Genomic DNA, 22,206 nt, shown 5'->3' on the forward strand with positions numbered 1-22,206 from the left:
CAAGAAGTAAAACAGCACTCGTAAAAATTATGTAAGCATTTATAATGAGTATTATGTACAAAATTTACATAAAATTACCTGATAAAATTTAATTACAGAATTTCACTCTTGCTCACCACAGAGGTACAAACACAGGCAACTCTTACACTGGAACTAATTTGCTCCTTCACTAATCTGTACTTACACCATTCTAGATCAAGATGACATTAAGAACCAACACCAGTGACACTTCCGAAAGGGTTCACTGTCACGTATTGCAAATTTATCGAAAAATATGTTAAATGCATTTTATGTTTTTAACCCGTTAACTGCTCTATACAGCCTGGGCTGTTCCGAGTGCGACTGCTCAATACAGCCTGGCTGCGCAGGTGAATTTCAAACATAGTGCCATGGTGACCAATGCCGACCCATACAAGCAAGTCTGAGCCTTCAAAACTGAAACTGAAAAAGAAAACGAAAACCATACATTCCAATAGGGAATCAGACACTTCGATGTTCATTTACCAAGGTAAATATTGACCTAACATATTGTTACAATATACTTTGGCATGTGTTATCTCAATTCCTAAGACAAAATTTGGCCTATGGGAAATTTCATTTTACCCCTATGTCTGCGTACCACGGACACCTCCAAAAAACCGCCATGCGCAGTTAACGGGTTAATTCAACAGTTTTCTTACCAAATAAGCACCAATTCAAATATCTGCATTTCTTAAACTTCTCAAGCATTCCATCATCATACACTAGTGTCCTGATATATTTTCAAGTGAAACATCACATATATAGCAAAGAAGTTTTTGATCTATGACAAGATATACAGGATAAAATATTAAGGCATAGGAAAATGACCAGAAAGCCCTAGATTTTTGAACACAGTGCTACTAATCATTACAAAGTACTGTACTCAGAATGCATAAAGGAAAAGCACATTCTTGACATTACTGCACAATTCAGTAAAAGACAAGTTTTTCAAGTATCACTGCAGCAATTAATAAAATACCAGTAAAACTTTACATTTTCTGGTTATCGGAATCTGGTGTTTTGGACTTTCCTAAAATACACAGCATGACCAGTAATCTATACTAGGGAATGTAGCAATCTGTATGAAAGGAATGTAACAATATGAAAGGAATGAAAGATGAATTAAGTGTAAAATATTAACAATGAACGTACCATACTTCTCAACCGATTTATCCACACTGTCTTGAACAAACGTCAAAGAGTAGCATTTCCCTCAAAAATGTTAAGCCACTGAATGATCTTAGCCCTGTGAAACCTATGACATATTGTAAATGCTCATTCTTGTTACCTCCACGTGATTCTGTCAACTCTACAGTAGAGAAACTATGACTCATATTCTCGTCACTTAAGGAGGCTCCCTAGCACCTCTTCCTTAGTGATTTATTTTTGGATATGGACAATTATAGTGCTGCTGTCAGGTGTCTGCCCTTTCCTCTCCTCCATCCTTCTTTCCTTCCATCCTCTTCTGTCTTCCTTTACTTCATTCTTTCCTTGTCCTTCTGCCTCTAAACTGAGTGACAAGCCAAATGGCTTCCTGTACACCAGGAAACCATTTACTATGCTGGGTGGTAACCATATAACCAAATTTTGGCGCCTGGTGGTTTAGTGAGTAATTATTGCGCTCCAATTGGACTGAACCGGTGAAGGTTTATATCCAAGGGATGGTTGGGGTTGATTGCTCATGTAATGCCACTCAGGGATGAGTGAGGCTGGTCACTCTCATCTTAAATGCCAGGACCAACTGCTTAGCCCCGGGCTCCTACGCTCCTCATGGGGCGATGTAGGATTGGATGATGGATGGATGGATGAATATAATTATGTACATTATTTATGAGGAGTATGGTGATACAGTATTACAATGGTTTAAATAATGCAAAAGAGGACTGTAGAGTGTAACAGGCAAAATAAATGACTTATGAATAGGAGTTAGGGAGCTTCCTTAACCAGCAAGAATACAGGCCTACATGTGGTGATGGAGTAACCCCTTCACAACCTGGTTCCTCTTCCAAAGCTGAATAAAATAATAACAACAAAAAATCTGAAGGTGGTAAGATTACAATCAACAACATAAGATTATAATTAACAATATGGTGTCAAACTAAGGACCCTAAACAGAAATATAATCTTTAGGGGATACAAGGAGTTGATTATGATGACTAAAATTTACCAGTCACCAAATTTCTTTTAATTCACAAAGAGCAACGAGAAAAAAAAAAAAAAAAAAAAAAAAAAAAATCATACATTTATTTACCATATTTCTTTTATGCCACAAGAGGTAACTGTGAAAAATCACACCCTTATGGTCATATACTTAAAATTCATATGGCAAAGGAGAAGACACGCTCCTAATTTCTAACGTATACCAACTGAACACTTGTTATTTGAGCAGCATGCATCTTACTTCACAGAGTGTAGTCAACAATGATATACAAAGACCAGACACTCCATCTTTCTCGTCTATTTCTGAAATTATTAAAAAATTGGGGGTGTGATTTCCCTTTTGCCATTCAAGTTTTCTGCAAATGGCCAATTAACCCATAAGACAGAATTAACTAAGCTGGATAAAAAAGGTATTGAAAATTAATACAGTGCAGTATTACAAAGTGTACTTGTCTCTTTTAAGTCATAACAAACTTGGCACATATTAATATAGTAAAAGTTGGGTGAGTGTAGGAATGTACTTCAAGTATGTGGAATGTTGAAGAAATGCAATAACATCAGAAGACTAAGAGCAGTGATAACATGGAATGCCCATTATATATGATACGTAATATAAATTATATTAATATAATAATAGGCTCATAGGAGGACTGTGAATACAGTCACTCTCAAACTTTCACACTGTGCAAAATGTTGGCATTTCAAAATGGGACACACTACCAAAAAATCTGCTCACTACCAGTACAGGAGAGTGATACAGAAAAATGTGACTTAAGGACAAACATTATTCCTGACCAGTTTGACCTGAGGAAGTTCACTGACAAAACTAGTGAAGAATATAAATTCTGTCCTTAACCTGTGTTTCTGTACATCAGCCTCCAATAACTGTCTTAATGTCTCAAGAACACTTACCAATATATGATCCACTTTTCATTTCACTTAATGACCGTCAATAAACATGTTTCAGAACACACCATTTAGGTATACACCCTACTCTTCCATCTCTGGTACAGGTTTTGTGGGAGACAAGAAATCTTATACAACAGAATGAACATATACAAACCTAAAAAGCAGCTTGGAATGGCTGGGTAATTTAAATGCACTCTTATATGTCTTACTGGATTGTTAGTTTAACCCTTTGTTCTGGCACAGACTAAAGGGTTACTTGAATTTAACATATCAACTCGGTTACTGTTATGCACTTTCATCCTCGTAGGTTTGGTATGGCAAATACTAATACATTATAGAATCAAAATGCTCTGTATAGAAGAAATATAGAGAGAAAAGTCATATGATCACTTTACCTGAAAATATGGCCTCAAGGTGTCTATCCAATTCTTTTGTACATTCAGCTACAGAGGCAGTCATTTACCAGCACACACACCATCTGTTGTCACCTCTTACCTACTGGACTCCAATGACATATTTCTATCAGTGTTACCACCAGACACTTTTTTTTATTCAGCCTTGGAGAGACTTGGAACTGGAGAAGTTAGAAACAGCCCTTATTAACCCCATTATTATTATTAGAAGTCTGTCTTAGGTTGAATAAATCAGTCTGACAACAGCAAGATTAAGAAAATACCTCATCAGACTGAACTGGTTTAACAAACTGGATCTGTACAAAGATATGAAAGTCTGCAAAGAAACTGTTACAAGTGTTATCATATCCCACTGATAAATGGGGTGGGCAGGATTCACAAGCAGGCAAAGGGAGAACACAAGTGTATAGCTATTGACTCAGTGGCACGTCTAATGAAACGAGCCATACATCCAACTACTCATCATTCCTGTCACTTCAGTGATGTGAAATACTAGTACTGAAGAATTATACTTACATATGAATGTTATTTATTGGAAAAATACAACAGATTCAGCCTAACTTTGACTTAACCAAAACTGCTGTTATAAATAATAACTATTAACACTGTATCTTCACCATAAACATTTCCATGTATGGGTATAATTCTTCCATTCTTACAATTCTTGGCTCCACATTAAGTCCACATTACATGCTGGTAGTACGGTGTGTTCTAAAATATCACAACTTTTTCCATGCAACTAGGTATTATATATAGGAAGAAACTAGCAAATAACTCTATAGGTAGCAGTGAAAAATTAATGGGCAAGTTTTCTGTAAATTATTGTGGACTTCAGCGACATATGAAATAAAGAGGAAGCATCTGTGGCAGTTTCTGACTAGGCCAGGGCAACTGATAAAAGCAACCACAGCATGACTTTGTATGATATCTACCTGTGAGGTGGAGCCAGGAAAGTGACAGGCTTGACTAATGTGGAAATAGATATGTGGTACACTTCACTGCACACCTTCCTGATGGTTCCCTTCTTTCTATGTGACTTTCATACTTCTACAGTCTGCCTTCCATTATGCTAACTTTGTTTGCATGATGATGATGATGACAATGGTAATGATTATCATGATGATGATGATGATGATGACAATGGTAATGATTATCATGATGATGATAATGATGATGACAATGGTAATGATTATCATGATGATGATGGTAGGAATGTGCATATCACGTGAACTTAAATGAATATGAAAACTGTATATTTTTTCTTTGCAATAAATATTAAACAATAACTTCACCCCAGTTCAAAGTGGATGGAGGAGCAAAGTGAAACATTGGTAACCCTTGTTTAGTGAATGACCAAGTTACAACTATTACAAACTGTCAGTCACACCTAAATTTGCACCACTTGCCTTGTAACACATGAGACTTTTCAATTTCACATTTGCTTCATTATAATTTCCATTTTCAATTATTATAAATTACTTTGTGCCAGTTCCATTGGTGAAAGAACATTGAAATGGCTGTCATCATACTGGTGTCTGATATCTAACATTTCATATATTTTTGAATCTCTGGCACAGCATTACTATAGTGTTACGCTTTATTTTTTTTATTATTGTTACTAGTGTTTGACTGCCAGTAATGTAATGCACCAGTCAAGGTGTAGGCCACATGCTGCTCGTTAGTTTAAATCCACAAAAGACAGCAGGGAGTTTTTGGGTGGGAGAGAGAAACAGGTTTGAGCCTGAATTTTTTATCTTCTCTAATGACAGAGAAAAATAAGGAATTCAGGCACTAACCTGTGTCTCTCTCCCACCCAACATTTCCACTTGCAATGCATCTTCAAACAGCAGAGTTTTTTTAATCATATAATGCCAACAGTGATGTCAACTTGTCACACGGTAAAGAAGCCACTGAGCCTGGGATGTCTTTTTCATATTATTCTTGCCATCTCCTGACAATTTTATATGCTTTACCACTGATAAAGGCTCCAACATACTTTTCAAACTGGAGAGGTTAGATACAGCATTACTAAACCCCTTCAGTATGAGTGGTCTCTCCCAGGTTGAGTAAAATTATCTAGCAGCAGCAAGACTAGAGATACATCACCCAGATTCAAGGGATTAATGCCACACACTACAGCAGCCTGGCTCTGTATTACCACTGGGTATGGAAGATCAACTGCATCTCTTAACTACTTTAATTTTGGGTGTGGCTAGTTAATATCCTTTTGTACTGCACCAATGCATATTATGGCAGCATTGGAATGATTTACATAACACAGAATAGGATTCACATAACCCAAGAGGATTTACATAACACAGAAGAGGATAGTATGGTGTCATAAACATAATAAACTGCTTTGAAGGAGATGCTGGGGAGTCTCCTTAACTGACATGATCTTGCTGCTGCTAGACTATTTTATTAACTTACGAGACTCCTTCACATAGTACAGGGGTCAATGATGGCTACACCTAACTCTGGTTGGAAAACAAATAAAAAGTGAGAATAAATTTAGAAATACAGAAATATTTAATTATTGAAAAGGTTAATGACTTTGCTCAATGATGAGTTTCAAGAATGCAACTCAATCAGTAATTCATTCAGCATGCAGACATATTTTTTCATTTTAGTCTTGCTACCTCCTAACAGTTTTATTCATCTTCAGCTTGGGTTTCTGAGCCTGACATGTTAGATATGCCTTAGCCAAACCCCTTTAATACCCAAGATACTTCTATCTATCTATCTATAGCCCGACGCCCTAATCCCACAAAGGGTGGCCGCAGACAAAACGCATGTATCTTGTCTGTCCAAGATACCTGCAACCTTGAATAAAATAGTCAGGCAATGGCAAGAATGTAATAGAAACTGTCACCCAGATATAAATACTTAATCAAAAGCAACCTGCCCAAGAAAATCCTAAATACTGGAACTATGACAAGTAGGGTGAAATACCACTTGACAAAAATTATATAATGAAACCATTTTCACCTATCCCTATGATTCCAGTATCTCATAAGTAAAATTTAATGTCATCTTGCTTTATTTTTGACATTCATTTCTGTTAAGCAGGCTTCAATAAACTTCTGGAAAATGTACCTATTAAAGCCCCACTGCTGGCCACAAAACTGACCTGCCAGTTACCCTCAAATGAAACACATTCTGGAGATCTAGGTTTCTATTCTCATGTGCTAAGGAGGCTCCCTAGCACCTCTTCCTTAGCAATTAATTTTGGGATATGGCTGGTTAATATCAATCTGTACAATATTTATGCTAAGTATGGTGGTATTAGAAAGATTTAAATGATGCAAGTATGGAGAGCATGGAGTAATATGCAAAGTAAATAGATTAGGAAGAGATGTGAAAAACAACCTCTAGCAGTGACGGGATGAATAAAGTCTACAGCTAACCTCTAATACAAAATGTCTCTCAGCTGAATATAACTAGCTAGAGATGGCAAGACTAATGCGAACAGTATGTTACTGGGGGACTAAAGGAGTTCGTAAATTATTTTTTCTGCACTCCACTGTGGATTTAGCAGCAAAAATGACCATCAAATTATACAGCCTATAACAAGCATTTCTGTACCTCCCAGGCACTGAATGGCAACCCAGCAACGATCAGACCAGGACCTTCCCACAGCACCTTTACAACTATAGTGTGCTTGTTCTAACCTGACAAAGATCCCTAACTCCTTTCAGCTCCATTGATGGCTAAGTGTAGTTAGACTGAAGGGATGATCTGACTAGTCACCAAGGATCTCATTCCTATCTTCTAACTACGGCTCAACAAGTTTCATGCAACCATCATACAAAGGGTTTCAAGCACATTTGTCTCCTCATCTTGTGGGGCTGCATCAAGACCTCTCCCTTACTCCAACTGCATTTTTGTACAACAGAATGACACCTGCCGGCCATACTTTCTCCTCACGCTCTATGACCATCCCTGGCTGGGAGAAAAGTTCATGCAACAGTTTCTCAATCAACAATGACGTGTTATTCAGTAATAAGGAGGTAGTTTGGTGCTGGAGATGCCGTCATGTAGTAGCAACAATATAACTTGGCAGCTCAATTGCCTGATTATACAAACATCCCTGAACTATTTCCCTATCTTCCAAAAGGATGATGGTGGACTGTACTAGTAGGGAAATTAAGCCTGCAGTCCATCAGGTTCATGTTTTAAGAGAGTCTGGGGGGACGAAAAAAGAAAAGAAAAAGTAGTTCAGAGTTTTTCTACACTGCATGAAGTAAAGTTTGAAAAGCCACTGTTACTTATGCAGTCTAGACAAGCCTCAAAATATAAATGGCATGCCTTCCTTCAATGTGAAACCTCACTTTTTTTCAGCCAGGGATAAAGGTTATTAGAAACTATGGCCCACGAATGTACAGTTCCCCATTTACAGGCAGGCTTCAAGATTCAAGCAACATTTCTAAACCCAGAAACTTTGTGCAGTAATTTCTTAGTGACCCTGATTCCACAGTATTTCATCTATGCATAGGATCATCTACTGACATAAAAACAAACACAGTGCTGCCACATTACTTGAATCTTGAAGTCTGCTAGAAAATGGAATGCAGAATTGGAGGGGAATGTACATCAGGCTCAGTGTTACTATAAAGGAGACAATTACAACAAGAATAGAAAAAATTGTGTACAATTATGTGCTCCTACCACCCCATAATTGCTCCTCATAATTAATTTCTCTATCACTATTACATAAGCTCAGGTGGAAATTGTTCTTAAATAATTCTTAAATACATAACAGCATTTGCTCAATATAACAAGCGATGGTAAAGTGCAACTCTTAACAATGCATGATCAACATAACACTGAAAAAAAAAGTGTACCATAATATTTAAAAAATTGCATGGTTATCTTCTTCCCAAAACAATAACCTCCAAATCTTAACCCCTTCACTCAACTGGTATACTGTGGTCTTTAGTTCCAGACCATCCAATTCAGTGGTCTTCAGCTCCAGACCATCCGATTCAACTGAGGAAAGATCTCTTGGACTGAAGGGGTTGATGAAGGCTGTACCTGACCCCTCAAACTCCCAAAGCCTCTAATTAGCTGGGTAAAAATTTTCTGCAGGCACCATGAATAAAATATAAAGTACAGTATGTCATCGACTAAAGGGATAAATTACCTTTTTTGACAGCTGTTGTTGTGGTCCCAGACTCATTTGGATGTGAATGAGGTGGGCTGTTGGATGGGTTAAGTTAGGTTAGATTTGGTTAAGTTAGGTGAAGTTGGGTTAGGTTAGAATATATTAGATTTGGTTAGGTTTGGTTCCTGCAGTCCACCCTCCTACATTCAGGGAAGTGGGAGTTAAGGAACATTTGTATAACGAGGCAGGAGAGCCAACTGGTTATTTCAGTACCACCATGTGAAAGGTGTCCCTCCCCACTCCCACCTTCTCTTACATAATGGCCATTTTGATGTTCTGACATATTCACTTTGATGACATTTTTTTTTTTTTTTTTTTTATTCTTGCAACCACCAAACAATTTTTAGTCAATCTCAAGTAGTGATGGGGTTAATTGGGACTGCATTCAACTCCTCCAATTCAAAAGTCTCTCCTGAGCTTATAAAAACTGTCTGAGGTTAGCAAGAATAAAATGGAAAATACATCATTGGAATGATGGGGCTAATTCTAGACACCTACATCTGAGAAAAATAACACTGGTAGGTGTGACGCATAAGGAAAGTATTCTTAAAAGCCTAGAATTAGTGTACATACTGGTGGCTGTATATGTTTGCGTTGTGTATAATTTACTTGTCCTATCAAAAGAAAAGGCTTGCTGACAATCCTCTGCCAACACTGTGACCTCCCTTCCACATTTCACACTTCTCCCACATCACAGTGTACCTGCCTTTGTCATACTCTTTTGCTGTGTGCTTCATACTGCCACCACAAGAAAAATACTACACAATACCTTCCATGGCCACAGCTGGCATGGAAGTGTCAACAAGCTTATAATCATGACAGTACATTCATAATTCACACAACCTCCTGAGGACTGATAGTAATGGTTTAAAAAATGAGGCAAAGGGTTATAATGCTACACTTACCCAGCCTGTACAAATAATTACACTACATGGCAAGGTAGAGTCATGGACATAAGTTAACCTAATATTTCACCTCTTCTACCTCTTACTTTCCTCTGCTGGATAATACTCTTAATCTTAGGGAGGCCTGGTATATTTCCTCAGCTACAGATGATTTTCTCTTTTTATACCCCTAAGCTGAGAGAGGCTTGGTATGTTTCCCTGGTCACAGATGATTCTCTCTTTGATATTTCTTATGCAGAGACTTGGTAAGTTTCTCTGGCCATAGACAAAAATCATTGATATGATGCACCAGTGGGGAGAGTGACACTTGTTAGTGTGCAACAGAGGGAGAGGAACAGTAGGTGAACTTTTGTCCCTGTGAGTACACATGATATACAACAACTTGGGCCAAGTTATGACACTAGATATGAACACAGTGGATTATATACAGTACGGAGATACTGAAATGCTGTACTGTATTACTAACTATACATATTTCTGGTGATAACTATAACTCTTCAACCTCAGTTCCTTATACAAATGTACAATTGGTCCACTAAGCTTAAGCACATATATATCACATTTGTCATTGATCACAGAGTCAGTAAAGCGGTACCATAACAGCCACTTCCATTTTACCCCCTCTGAGGTGTAGGCGCCTGAGGCAAGGCTCCAACAGTCCAGTACACTTAAGGGTAGGTGACCAGCCACTTCCCTTGATGGCATTACATGATTGATAAGCCTCCAGTAACCTCTTGGGGACTGAACCTATGGAAGGCCATCACTCCAGCTGGGGTATCTAACTGCATCACTCAACTGTTTACAAATGACTCAAGAACTACAAACTGGGAGTAAGTTGGTACTACACTCTGTCCACTCTGATCTGGCTGAAAACTGCTCTCATACTACACTCTGACCACTCTGACTTGGCTGAAAACTGCTCTCTCCATCTTGAGTCCTGAGCTGTAAGAAATGGTAACATTACAGTATGTTCCACATCATGAAAGAGTGCAATGCAAAGGATGTACTGCCATAGTGCCATCTTATCCTGTCATTGAACTGAAAGAAAAGATTAACACTAGAATATGGTCCTGGTCATAAAAAAGTGCTATGGAAAGATGTAGTCACAACATCGATAACACTGACCTACAGGAAATAAGCTCCAATGGATGAAAATCTCTACTAAGTTAAGATGGATGAACTACAGTTGGTTCCTCAACCAATCTGCTGATGTCTGAAATGAGAGAGGACCAAAACACAGGCACATCCAGCGTTTACTAACAAAAGGGGGATGAGGGATCCAGTTTTTTTTTACCCACTGATAAAAGCTACAACTGGTACCATCAAATGGGGGTGGGGGGATATCAGCTTTATAAGCAGCAATGGAAATTTAATAGGCAGTTCTTTCATATCCTGCTGTGGACTAAACCCCTTCAATCTGATGACATACGGTGGACCCTAGCATTTAGCGATTTAATTAGTCTGGCAAAACCATCGCTAAATGCGAAGTGTACTTTATATGGGAAAAATATCAATTAGTCCTGTAAGCCAAGAAACCATTTACAACGCTAGGTGGTAACCATATAACCAAACAATATGTGCTCCCTATGTGTCAACAAGTGGGTTGGTGGGGGGTTAGAGCCCCTCCCTGTAAAACAAATGACTCAAAGTCAAATGGCCGCCCCTTACGGGATTATGGCGTCTGGCAATAGATAGATAGTCTACGCTCATCCTCCAAGTCACTCTTTTGACCCCTGATTTCCTACTTTAAGTGCTGAAAATGAAACACAGTGTATTAGCAATGCATTATACAGATACAGTACTGTATGGTTATACATCTACTCACCAGTGAAAAATGCCAAATGCTCAGCACTGTGAGAGGAAAAAAAAATCACCCAAGGCCGCCAGATGCTCACAACAATGATAACAATGACAGTCTGGTGGCAGACAGGCAAGGCATATGCCCCATATTGCTAAATGCGTAAGTCAATCACTAAATGTGCAGGATTGGTACCTTTTCTAACCTACTGCTAAAAGCAAAAATCGCTAACTTGAAACATGCAAAACACAAGGGACCACTGCAATTTGTTTTATTCTTAATACCACCAGATGATTTAATTTAGCTCAGTGACTTTTTCAACTGAGGGATTAAATACAGCTTTCAATAATCCCTTCACTACATAAGATCCCCCCTGAGCTGAATAAATTATATGGAGGTGACAAGAATACAGTGAAGCACAGCCTACACATCAGATGGAATCACCATGAAGCTTTCTATTCTGTACTGTACTGACAGTAGCACTGATATAACTGAGTGGTGGAGGTGCCCAGCTGGACAAACATCCCTTACCTCCCTCCCTATCTCTTACATGGAGGGCGGTGGACTGCCAGCAAAGGCAACTTCAGCCTGCAGCCTACTGGGTTCATGTCCAGATCAGCCTGGAACCACAACAACAACTGCACTAAAAAATGTGCAATGCTTATTCACTTCAATTTTCTTTTTACAGTTTAAAATTACTCTATCATTAACATATTTCAATTAAATCCTTAAGCAAATTTGTCTGGTTATGGTGTGATTAAAACGTTACGTGTTATAATCTTAGTACTGAATGTTGGACTTAAACAGGGATGTATTATGTGTCCATTGATGTTATATATACTGTTGGTGTGTAAGAGGGGAACAAGTCAAGAGTGAGAGCAGTGGAAATGAGTTACTTGAGAGGAGCATGTGGAGTGACATGGAGGGACAGGTTGACGAATGAAGAAGTGAAGGAACGTTGTGGGGTAGATGTGGATGTGGTTGAAAAGATTAGGAGAAATACACTGAGGTGGTTTGGACATGTGGAGAGGATGGAGAATGAAAGACTGACTAAGAGGGTGTATGTAGGTGAGGTGGAGGGAGGGAGAGGGAGGGGTAGACCGAGGATGAGGTGGAGGGATGGAGTTGAGAGGTATATGAGGGAGGGGGGGGTGAGTTGGGGGGAGGGGAGTCAAATGGTGGGTGACAGAGTGACTTGGAGGCGTTTTGTCTGCGGCCACCCTTTGCGGGATTAGGGCGTCGGGCTATAGATAGATAGATAGATAGTGTTTATATGTTTATATATAGGTGGGGAATGAGGTGTGGATGATGATGATGATGATGATGATGATGATGATGATGACGATGATGATGACCATAATGATAAAATACTGAAATTTTCACCAATACCTTCATGAATGTTGTGGATAATACGTAGTAAGATAGGCGCTGTCACTATAATTTAACCGTGCCTGGTGGAAGGCTGGCATTGCAGGTGCGGTAGTAACGAAGATCATTTATGAATCGCTGAACATTCTGAGTGAAGGTTGGCAGGTCCTGGGGAAAGGAATTGCTTTATTATTATCATTATTATTATTATTTATCAAAGGTGTTTATTTCTGATGACTATTTCTACTAAGTGCAGGTATTGGTACATAACACAAGCAATATGGCAAGTGTAATTATGAAAGTGGGAGAACTATTAACAGCATGTCCAATGAACTGAGCCACAAAACCATTTACACACACACACACACACACACACACACACACACACACCACACACACACACACACACACACACACAACACGTTCCCAACATATGGTAAGAGCCAATCCCACATTACTTCCTTCAAGGCATAGGGATATAAGGCTCAGCTACTGTGGTTCTGTGCATTTAGCCACTTTATTCTGGTCACATATTTATTTTATTTCTGTTATCTCCAAACATTTTTACTCATCTTCATAGAGACATTTCAAACTGATGAGGTTAGATATATTGTTCATTTACCCGTTCACTACAAGATGTCCATCCAAAGTTGTATGAAATCATCTGTATTTAGCTACAATAAAACAAAAAATACTCCAATACCTCATCACAGTGAAGTAGTCAGGGGTAGATAACTTGCCTACTTCCCTTGGTATAATCATGTAAAAAAAATAAAAGGAAAAAGAAAAAAAAATCCAATGAACTCTTGAGGACTGAGCCTAAACAACACTCACTCTAACTGGGATGTTCTAACCACTACACCACCAGATAAAATCAAATAAACACCTACTGTATCAGTCTTAAAATTTTCCTTCAGTGTTGTTCTCTGATCCCCATCCAGGCCATCCATGTTCTGCAGGAAGTGCGGGACAAACGCTCCAAAGAAAGTGTTGAAATCCACGGCGGCCATGTTGTATATAGTGATGGTAATCTGGAAGACAGTATTTTCAGCGCTGTACATACTGTACTCAAGTTGACAAATTTATCTATCACTCTATTATCCATGACGGGGTTGCCATAATTTTTTTTCTTCTTTGTGTGCCCAACTCTTGGCATATGCTTAACAGCCCATTCCCTCAGGTGCAGCAGTCTTTGTATGTGCCACACACCTTCACGTGTTATCACTTCTGCACTATTACCCAGCTTCCATACTAAATATATGCAAGGGCTATCTTATTCACAACTGGTGAACTGGTATTAGCAGGGGTGATTTCATGAAATGTCAATGGGTCTTGTGCACAATCTGTAAAGTTTGCTTCATTGAAATTCAAATCATCAAACTGTTTTCGGTCCCAACTGAGACAAAAGACAACCTCACTAACCACTTGGCCACCACCTCTCCCAAGTTACACTGCTTTCTACCATGAGGCAAAACTCCTTTCTATCTCATGCTCATATCCCATCCCTCCACCTTATTCTCAGTCTTCCCCTCTCCTTCTCTCCCTACACCTCACTCACACATACTCTCCTAGTCACCCCCTCTCCTTCTCTCCCTACACGTCACTCACACAAACTCTCCTAGTCATTCTCCCTTTCCACGCACTACACATGGCCAAACCATTTCAGGATTCTCCTACCAGAACCATTCAGCAGATCCACATCAACATCACAACACTCTCAAATCAAGTTTAATAATGTCCCTGTAAATCTGCAACTTCTCCCAAAAGGCACTGTCAGCCTTCTTTAACCTACAGTTTACGCAGGCAAACAGCTACCGGTACTTGAAGTAACACTGTTTCAAGAAAAACTTGTTCCTAATTTATATATATCTAATGGTGACTTAAAACTGTACACTATACCCACCAGATTATGTATATAACTTACTGTCATGGACACAAAAAACAATGAGACAGTGAGCAATGGTTTTTGAAAACCTGTGATGCCATCTTCAGAGCTACAAAAACTTTACACAGCATTATTTAAAGTTTCATAAATGTTCTACTACAGTGTGGAGTGAAATTACTGTACTGTGTTTAACTGTACTTTTTATTGATATAATGACTTGACGTTTGTATGAATACACTTAATCACCCTGAAAGATCACCACTCTGAAAAGCTGTTTTCCAAGAACTGTATGCTGAATAACTGACATCACACTACTCTGTACTGGAATATAATGGAAAAGTGGGTGGTGGTGGTGGTGGTGACAAAGACAACAATGATGATGATGATGATGATGATGATGGTGGTGGTGAATGAAAATTAAAAATATAAAGATTGAGATGATGACTGTGACAATGACAATCATGATAATGATGACATAGATAATTATGGTAATGACAACAATGATGGTAATGATGACATTCACTTAACCCACCGACTCCCGCTGACATATATATACGTCCACACGTTTTGTCACTGTGACTCCTGTTGATGTATATAAACATACAGAAATTGCAAGGTCCCTAATTTGCACAATTTTCATATTTTGCATGTGATTTTTGGTACGTATACACGCGACACCTTCCTCTACAAGATGCCAAGCAGGGACAATGCCTTACCCCACATGACCCCCCTCCCCCACACACACGCCATTGTCTTGGCAATTCACCTGTTACCAGTTACCTGGCCAGTAAAGACATGTCATGCTGTGATTCAAAATTCAGGGCCAGAGTGATTCCCCAATCAATGACAATGTGGAGGAAAAAGTTTATGTAGCATTAGAGGAAGAAACAGTCGGAAATGATGATCAGGTAATGTTGCCAAAAAAGGTCAGGTATGTTGATGTGTTTGGTGAGTGAAACATGACTTATATTGCCTATATTACTGTGTGAAAACCAATATACTCTTGTACTACATATAAATTCATACCAAATAAATAAATAAGTACCGTTTATGAGTGGTGTGGAATAGTTATCCTCCCACTGAACTTGTTTTCTTTGGAGCCAGTCTGATAGAAAACCCAGTAAGGTAAGGGGTACTTCTACCTGTATTCAGTATTTTAAACCTCAGGTGAGCGATTTCTCTATGAATTTTTGATGTTTCTCACCAAAGGCGGAGGTTTAAGCCAAAAAGTTTCTTTTCCAAAATTGGTCAGATTGGGGGGGGGGGGGTCAGTGGTGGAAAACTGGTCAGGACAGGTGGGTTATGATTACAGATGTATAAATATGAATATAACTCTTTATTACCTCATCCTGTAGTAGGTCCTGAGAACGATGTACCAGCACCTGCAGCAGCACCGTGATGAAGTGTACCAACAATGAATTCCGAAACACACTCTGTGGACACACATAAACACATCATCATCACCCTGCCATTTTTTTCCCATCTATGAACAGTGCCTCTTGGCTGTGCTTGCAGATGTTCTCTTCCAGCTAATATCAGATGACTTTATACAGCTGACAGCCAGCCATAGGAGTCTGAAACTTCAGTGTTTTAAATGTTGTGTCAAATCAATTCCAAAATACACTAACCTTGTGATACAACTTGTACTTTGAGTTGAGAGATTCAAGTGCCTCTAGGTTATGCTTGAAGATGGTGATGTCAGGCTGCATGAAGGACTGACCAAAAGCCTGCATGATCTGGACAAACTGGGCCTCATTTTCTATGGAATCCAAGTTGCCTGCACCAAGGGAGATGTGCACTGATGGCCTGTGGATTTACATACCATCAACAATATAACATATGATTAACAAAGCATCAATCATTTAATAAACGAAGATGACTTACAAAGCATCGATCATATTTGTATCTGCGATGTACACAGCATTAGTCACATAATTAACATAGCCTAGCCCTGTGTATCTACACTCCAAATGAGGTAATAAAATACTACATGATAGACATAGATAAAAGATTTACATATATTTGCCATTTAAATAACACAAGATTTACACACAAAAAAGGAAATGAAGGAGTATCGTGGTGGTGGTGTGGATGTCCTAGAAATCATTCAGATAAATACTCAAGAGATGATCTGGCCATGTGGAGTGGATGGAGAGAGTCTGACAAGGAATGTGTGTGAGTGAGATCCATGAGGGTAGGGGGAGGGGGAGTTTGAGGATGACAAGGAAGGATGGGGTGGAGATGTATATGAAAAGGGTGTGTGTAAGTAGGACAGAGGGCAGTCAGATGACATGAAGGCAGTTCGCTTGTGGCCACTTGTTACAGGATTAGGGCGTTTGGGGATAGATAAACAGATAATCTTGATAACACAATATTGTGCTTTGTTCATATGAAAGATTTTCAAACCCACACAAAGAAAAGCTGGAAGAGTTGTTTATTTAGAAGACACACTTTCATCCAATACTACATGGATATAATTCTTTAATTTACATGACACCTTAGCACCAGCCATTTACCATAATTACCACAGAAGATTTAAACAGCAATAATCATTTAACCTTTTCACTGCCGTGAACACACTAGGGTATAATATTGTCCAGGTAAGGAAATTCAAGAATTCCAAAGGTTCCTAAGGACATTTTTCTACCTTTGACTACGAGAATTTCTCCCCCCCCCCCAAAAAAAAAAAAGTCCTGTGGTGGCCTGAATAATATCAGGCAATGCATCCATAGACAGTGAAAGTTAATTAACAGTGAAGACTTACACGGCAACAAGTTCAACCAACCCCTTGAATCAGATGATGTATTATATCAGCTTATTCTTGCCACCTCCAAATTTTAATCATCTAAGGCAAGACGTACTGGAATGGAGGGCATAAAGAAATCCTTCTCCATTCCCATCAGACTGAAATTTCTCTGTTAAGCTGTGTAAAATGATCTGGATGCATCAAAAATGAAATAAAAATTACATCTTCTGACTGATGTAGTTTTCACAGACAATTTATACATCATCAATGAATCACCCATTCAATTAACACAGAAAAAAGTTAGTCTCATATTATCCCCTCTGAGGTATGCATTTTTTAATAAAAAATAATGACAGAAATAATCTTTATTTTCTCATCAGGCATATACTTATATCACAGTCATTTCATCATACAAACTAAACTTCCCATGTTCAACCTGTGTGGGAGTTACATCATGAGAGTGTTGCTCAGCACTCATGTCTGGCCCATCCTGCCCTAGTGCTGATATCTCCAACATTTCTGCTAGAACTTAACCTTGCCCAATACAGCCCTCAAAATCAGTCTTAACAATAATCCATCAAACCACTGGCACTACATGCACAAAGTTCCTAGAAAATGCAAACACAAAACACTCAGGCACAGGTAGTCATGACAAAACCCTAACTGCAGTCAACCACTCAGTGCCAAGTGGTTTAGCCTCATTTCAACACTCTTTCAGGGCACAATGCAAAAACAGCTCTCTGTGGGAGAAAAATATTCTGCTATGCATGAGGGAGGATGCAGACACAGCAAAAACCAGGCAAGGCTGTAATGCTGGTATACTATCAGAGTCTGGCCCACTGAAGAGATGATGCTTTGTTTGTATACTGCCTGAGAGTTGACAGGTGCAGTTGAGAAGGATGGGAATTCCATGGGGTGACATGGGGCACTAAAAGCTCTCATATTCTATCAAATCTTAAAGCCTATTTCAATTTACTGCCCAATAGCTGAATCATCAAATACAATGCTTCAATCAGTGGCTGAGCTGAGTTGTATTCTGTGACTCCACAATGCATAGTGGTGGTTACAGACAACTTGCCAGCCTGCTTCACTGATGTGACAACACTGCAGGGGTAAAAAAGAAAGAAAAAAAATATATATATATATACTGTATATATATATATATATATATATATATATATATATATATATATATATATATTAATGAAATGGAGTACCTTAACTCAAGAACAACAATAAAAGTATACTTGAAACTCACTTGAAGAAGAATTTCCAATTGTGCTCAAGAAGACAGCGAAGGAGTTCAAAGAGTGGTCCTTTGACCTCAGGAGATGCTCGTTCTGACACTGCCGGGTAGATGTGATCCAGGCACAACGTGATAGTGTTGGGAATGAAACGCTTGAATGACTGCCCAGGTTCACTCACAATCAACTCCAGTAATTTCAAGAACCTGAGGAAATGGTTTAAAGGAATACTGTATATAAAGTGATGCTCTCACTTAATTTTCATGAAGAGCTAAGTTTGCAACACTAACAATAACCAATGGTTCAGCACAGCATCAATGACAGTTGACCAAATAACTACAGAGGAAGAGGTGCTAGGCAGCCTCCTTAACTGACAAGAATACGGGCCTTTGAGAAATCTGACAGTTGTAAGGGTGTAGGATAGCAATGTCAGGGTAGTGATGCACAGTGAAGACACTATGGAGGATGTCGATGGGATAACAAAGGGCTGGATGATAGATGGGCAAAATTCTTCAATAAAACAAGCAGTCTTACTTTTTGATGACTCTGACAGCAGGGACATTGTGTGGTGCTGTGATGGCACGGTGAAGGTGATGGCACTTAATGAAGACACTGAAGATTGTGTGGATGGGGAAGTAAAGGACTGATGGATAGGTGGATGGATGGATGGATGGGTATACAGTCTTTCCTCCACAGTACTTACTTTTCAAGAACTCTAACAGCAGGGAGGTTATGTGGAGAGGTGATGGCAAGGTGGAGATGGTGTCGTGTGGTGAAGACACTAAGGAAGGTGTGGATGGTGGCCTCTACACGTCCAGGCCCCAGCTGTACTCGCAACACCTGCATCACCACCACCATCAGCCCCAGCAACTCTTCACACACACCTGACACCACAATGTAAGGGGTTGTGAATATATAAGGAGGTACAGTTTTAAGATTAGTGCATATGTTTCTTGTAATCATATTGTCATCAGCCATCTAGCAAATGAAAACAGCTGACTATTATAAGAACTGTATAAAAATGTATCAATTCTCTGTTCATCTTAAGTTGGTCCAGATGTTGTTCTTTTGCAGCTTTTTTCAAATGGTTCTTAGGCAGAGAAAGACAATACTATGGCTCTACATCCTTTCTATAGCACTTCTTCATGACTAGAATTATTTTAGTATTAAGATAATGCTGCAGCTCAGCATTCAACATGGAAAGAAGGCAATCTTAGGCCAAGTTAAAAGAGCAAAGCCTGCGGATGAAGTTGTGAGCCACAATTTGAACTGTATGCAGAACACCTGTACCTACTGGACTTACCGTACTGTAAAAGAGCAAATCAGTGTATTGGTGGTTCTTGTTATAAGCAGCCTCTTTTGACTTCCTAAGCACTGAAGTACTAGACTGGCAAGCTTTAGGATCTTTCACTTAATGACTTTGGTGTGGCATGGCATGGGACAGTGGTGTGGTGTGGCATGGGACAGTGGTGTGGTGTGAGAGGTTGGTATGGTGTGGTGCAGCTTCACCAGAGTTGCTAAAGCCTACAATCATGAAGCACCTTCTATCTGAAAATCATTAGTAAGAGATAAATAAAGCCATTTCTAGAAATGCATCTGCATTTAAAAATCTGAAGATGATACAGGAAGCTATTAGGGTGCTGGACATAGATAAGGGAGAGGAGAACTGGATGGTGAATGAGGTAAGGAAGAGGTACTAGAAAGGCTACTGTGATGATAAAATTGCAGACTTAGGTGACCAAAATAAATAAATCTATACATGGTACCAACTTGGGTGCTGGACGTAGATGGGGAAGAGGAGAATTGCCTGGTGAATGAGATCCTGGACACAGTGGTAGTACAGCTCTCGACTGGCTTTGTCTGTGTTGTTCAGCTGTTCCACCTGGTACCTCACCAATGAAAATGTTTCACACAGCTTTGGTGCCACTAAGAGAAGGAAGGGAAAGCAGGATGATATTAGTGTTTCTCTACATCAGCACAATCATCGCCATCATCATCATCATCTTCACCTGTCAGGCATGAAACCACAGTTTCACTCTCCCTAATCAGTCACCAAAACTCTCCATGTCATCATCATCCTTACCTTCTTCCCACCTATGGATGGGGAAAGATAGCTTCAGCAAACCCAAAGAATGAGCAAAAAAAGAAAAATTATCACAGAACTTTGGTGCTACTGAGAGCCATAGAACAAAGCTGGATGAAATTAGTCTTCTTTGCACAATTAATATATATCCATACAGTATATATAAATGAACAGCCTAAATAAAAAATAAAGTCAGTTCTCATTATAAGTAAGACACATGTTTCACATTATCAAAACTCCTTCCATAAAACTGGTATTCTTAATGAGTGGCAAATCAGTTTCATCAGTAACACTGGAACATTAGCAAGCAACTTTTCTATTTAAAAAAAAAAAAAAAAAAAAAAAAAAAAAAAAAATTGCTTATAATGAAAACTTACTGTATGATAGTTATTCATCCATCCATCATCCAATTATACGTTGCCCCATGAGAAGCGCAGGAGCCCGGGGCTAGGCAAGATTGGTCCTGACATTTAAGATGACAGTGACCAGCCTCACTCATCCCTGAGTAGCATTATGTGAGTAATAAACCCCAACCATCCCTTGCACAGAAACCTTCACCGGCTCAATCTGACTGGAGTGCCGTAATTACCCACTAAACCACCAGGCGCCAAAATTTGGTTATATGGTTACCACCCAGTATAGTAAATGTTTTCCTGGTGTACAGGAAACCATTTGGCTTGTCACTCAGCATAGAGTTACCCACAGGGAGAAGTAAGATGAAAGAATGAAGGAAAGAAAGACAGAAGAGGGAGTGTAAAGTCACCCACAGGCAGAAGGATGAGGAAAGAATGAAGGAATGAAAGACAAAAGAGGATGGAAGGAAAGAAGGATGGAGGAGAGGAAAGGGCAGACACCCGAGAGCAGCACTACATCGAGTGAATGGATGGTGAGCGCCCCCACCTACCACAATGATAGTTATTTATGGAAGGAATAAGTATGCTCAGCAAAACGTTTTCTTGCACAAATTTAGCTTTTTTGTGGGGGGGGGGGAAGATCATCATCATCAACACCATTATCATATTCATTATATCATTCATCATTAGTACCATAATATTCATCATCATCATAACATCATTTTCCTAATCTTTTTTCACCACTTATGGATAGGGTTTGGTAAGGTCCTGAAAGCAAGAATGATGGAAAACTATCAACAACATGCCCAGTGAAAAAGACCCACTATCCTGAAAGCAAGAATGATGGAAAACTATCAACAACATGCCCAGTGAAAATGACCCACTACTCTATCACTCACCATTCACACTCTCAACATGCTAATTCCTATAGCACCAAAATAAATTTTATGTGGGTGATTAAAGGATAATGAAGCTATTCTTGCTCTGATAATATTAATCTTCTAGGAGAAATAAACTTGAATTCAATGTTTCTCTTTACAGGCTTAGACATTAATAAAGGTATGTGAAAAAAAAAGAGAAATATAGAGTAAGTTCTTGTTATACAGCAGAGATATTTTCCAAAATAATAACAAATCTTTTTTTCATACAACTGGTAC

General features: G+C 39.0%; 1 protein-coding gene across 1 annotated transcript in view; it reads right to left on the bottom strand.

Annotated features, from left to right (window-relative positions):
- Nucleotides 1–12,804: 12,804 nt before the first annotated feature.
- ebo (exportin ellipsoid body open) overlaps nucleotides 12,805–22,206 on the bottom strand; it is a 31,520-nt gene continuing 22,118 nt past the window's right edge. Inside the window, exons 15-21 of the mRNA XM_080270048.1 lie at nucleotides 20,384–20,539; nucleotides 19,317–19,497; nucleotides 18,628–18,819; nucleotides 16,252–16,429; nucleotides 15,967–16,056; nucleotides 13,629–13,769; nucleotides 12,805–12,906 (exon numbers count right to left, since the gene is read on the bottom strand). Coding sequence (XP_080126174.1) covers nucleotides 12,805–12,906; nucleotides 13,629–13,769; nucleotides 15,967–16,056; nucleotides 16,252–16,429; nucleotides 18,628–18,819; nucleotides 19,317–19,497; nucleotides 20,384–20,539 — 1,040 coding nt within the window. The remainder of the gene's footprint in view (nucleotides 12,907–13,628; nucleotides 13,770–15,966; nucleotides 16,057–16,251; nucleotides 16,430–18,627; nucleotides 18,820–19,316; nucleotides 19,498–20,383; nucleotides 20,540–22,206) is intronic.

Source organism: Coenobita brevimanus, chromosome 39, assembly GCF_032717465.1.
Source record: "Coenobita brevimanus isolate Jiangsu-jjx chromosome 39, ASM3271746v2, whole genome shotgun sequence".
Taxonomy (NCBI): domain Eukaryota; kingdom Metazoa; phylum Arthropoda; class Malacostraca; order Decapoda; family Coenobitidae; genus Coenobita; species Coenobita brevimanus.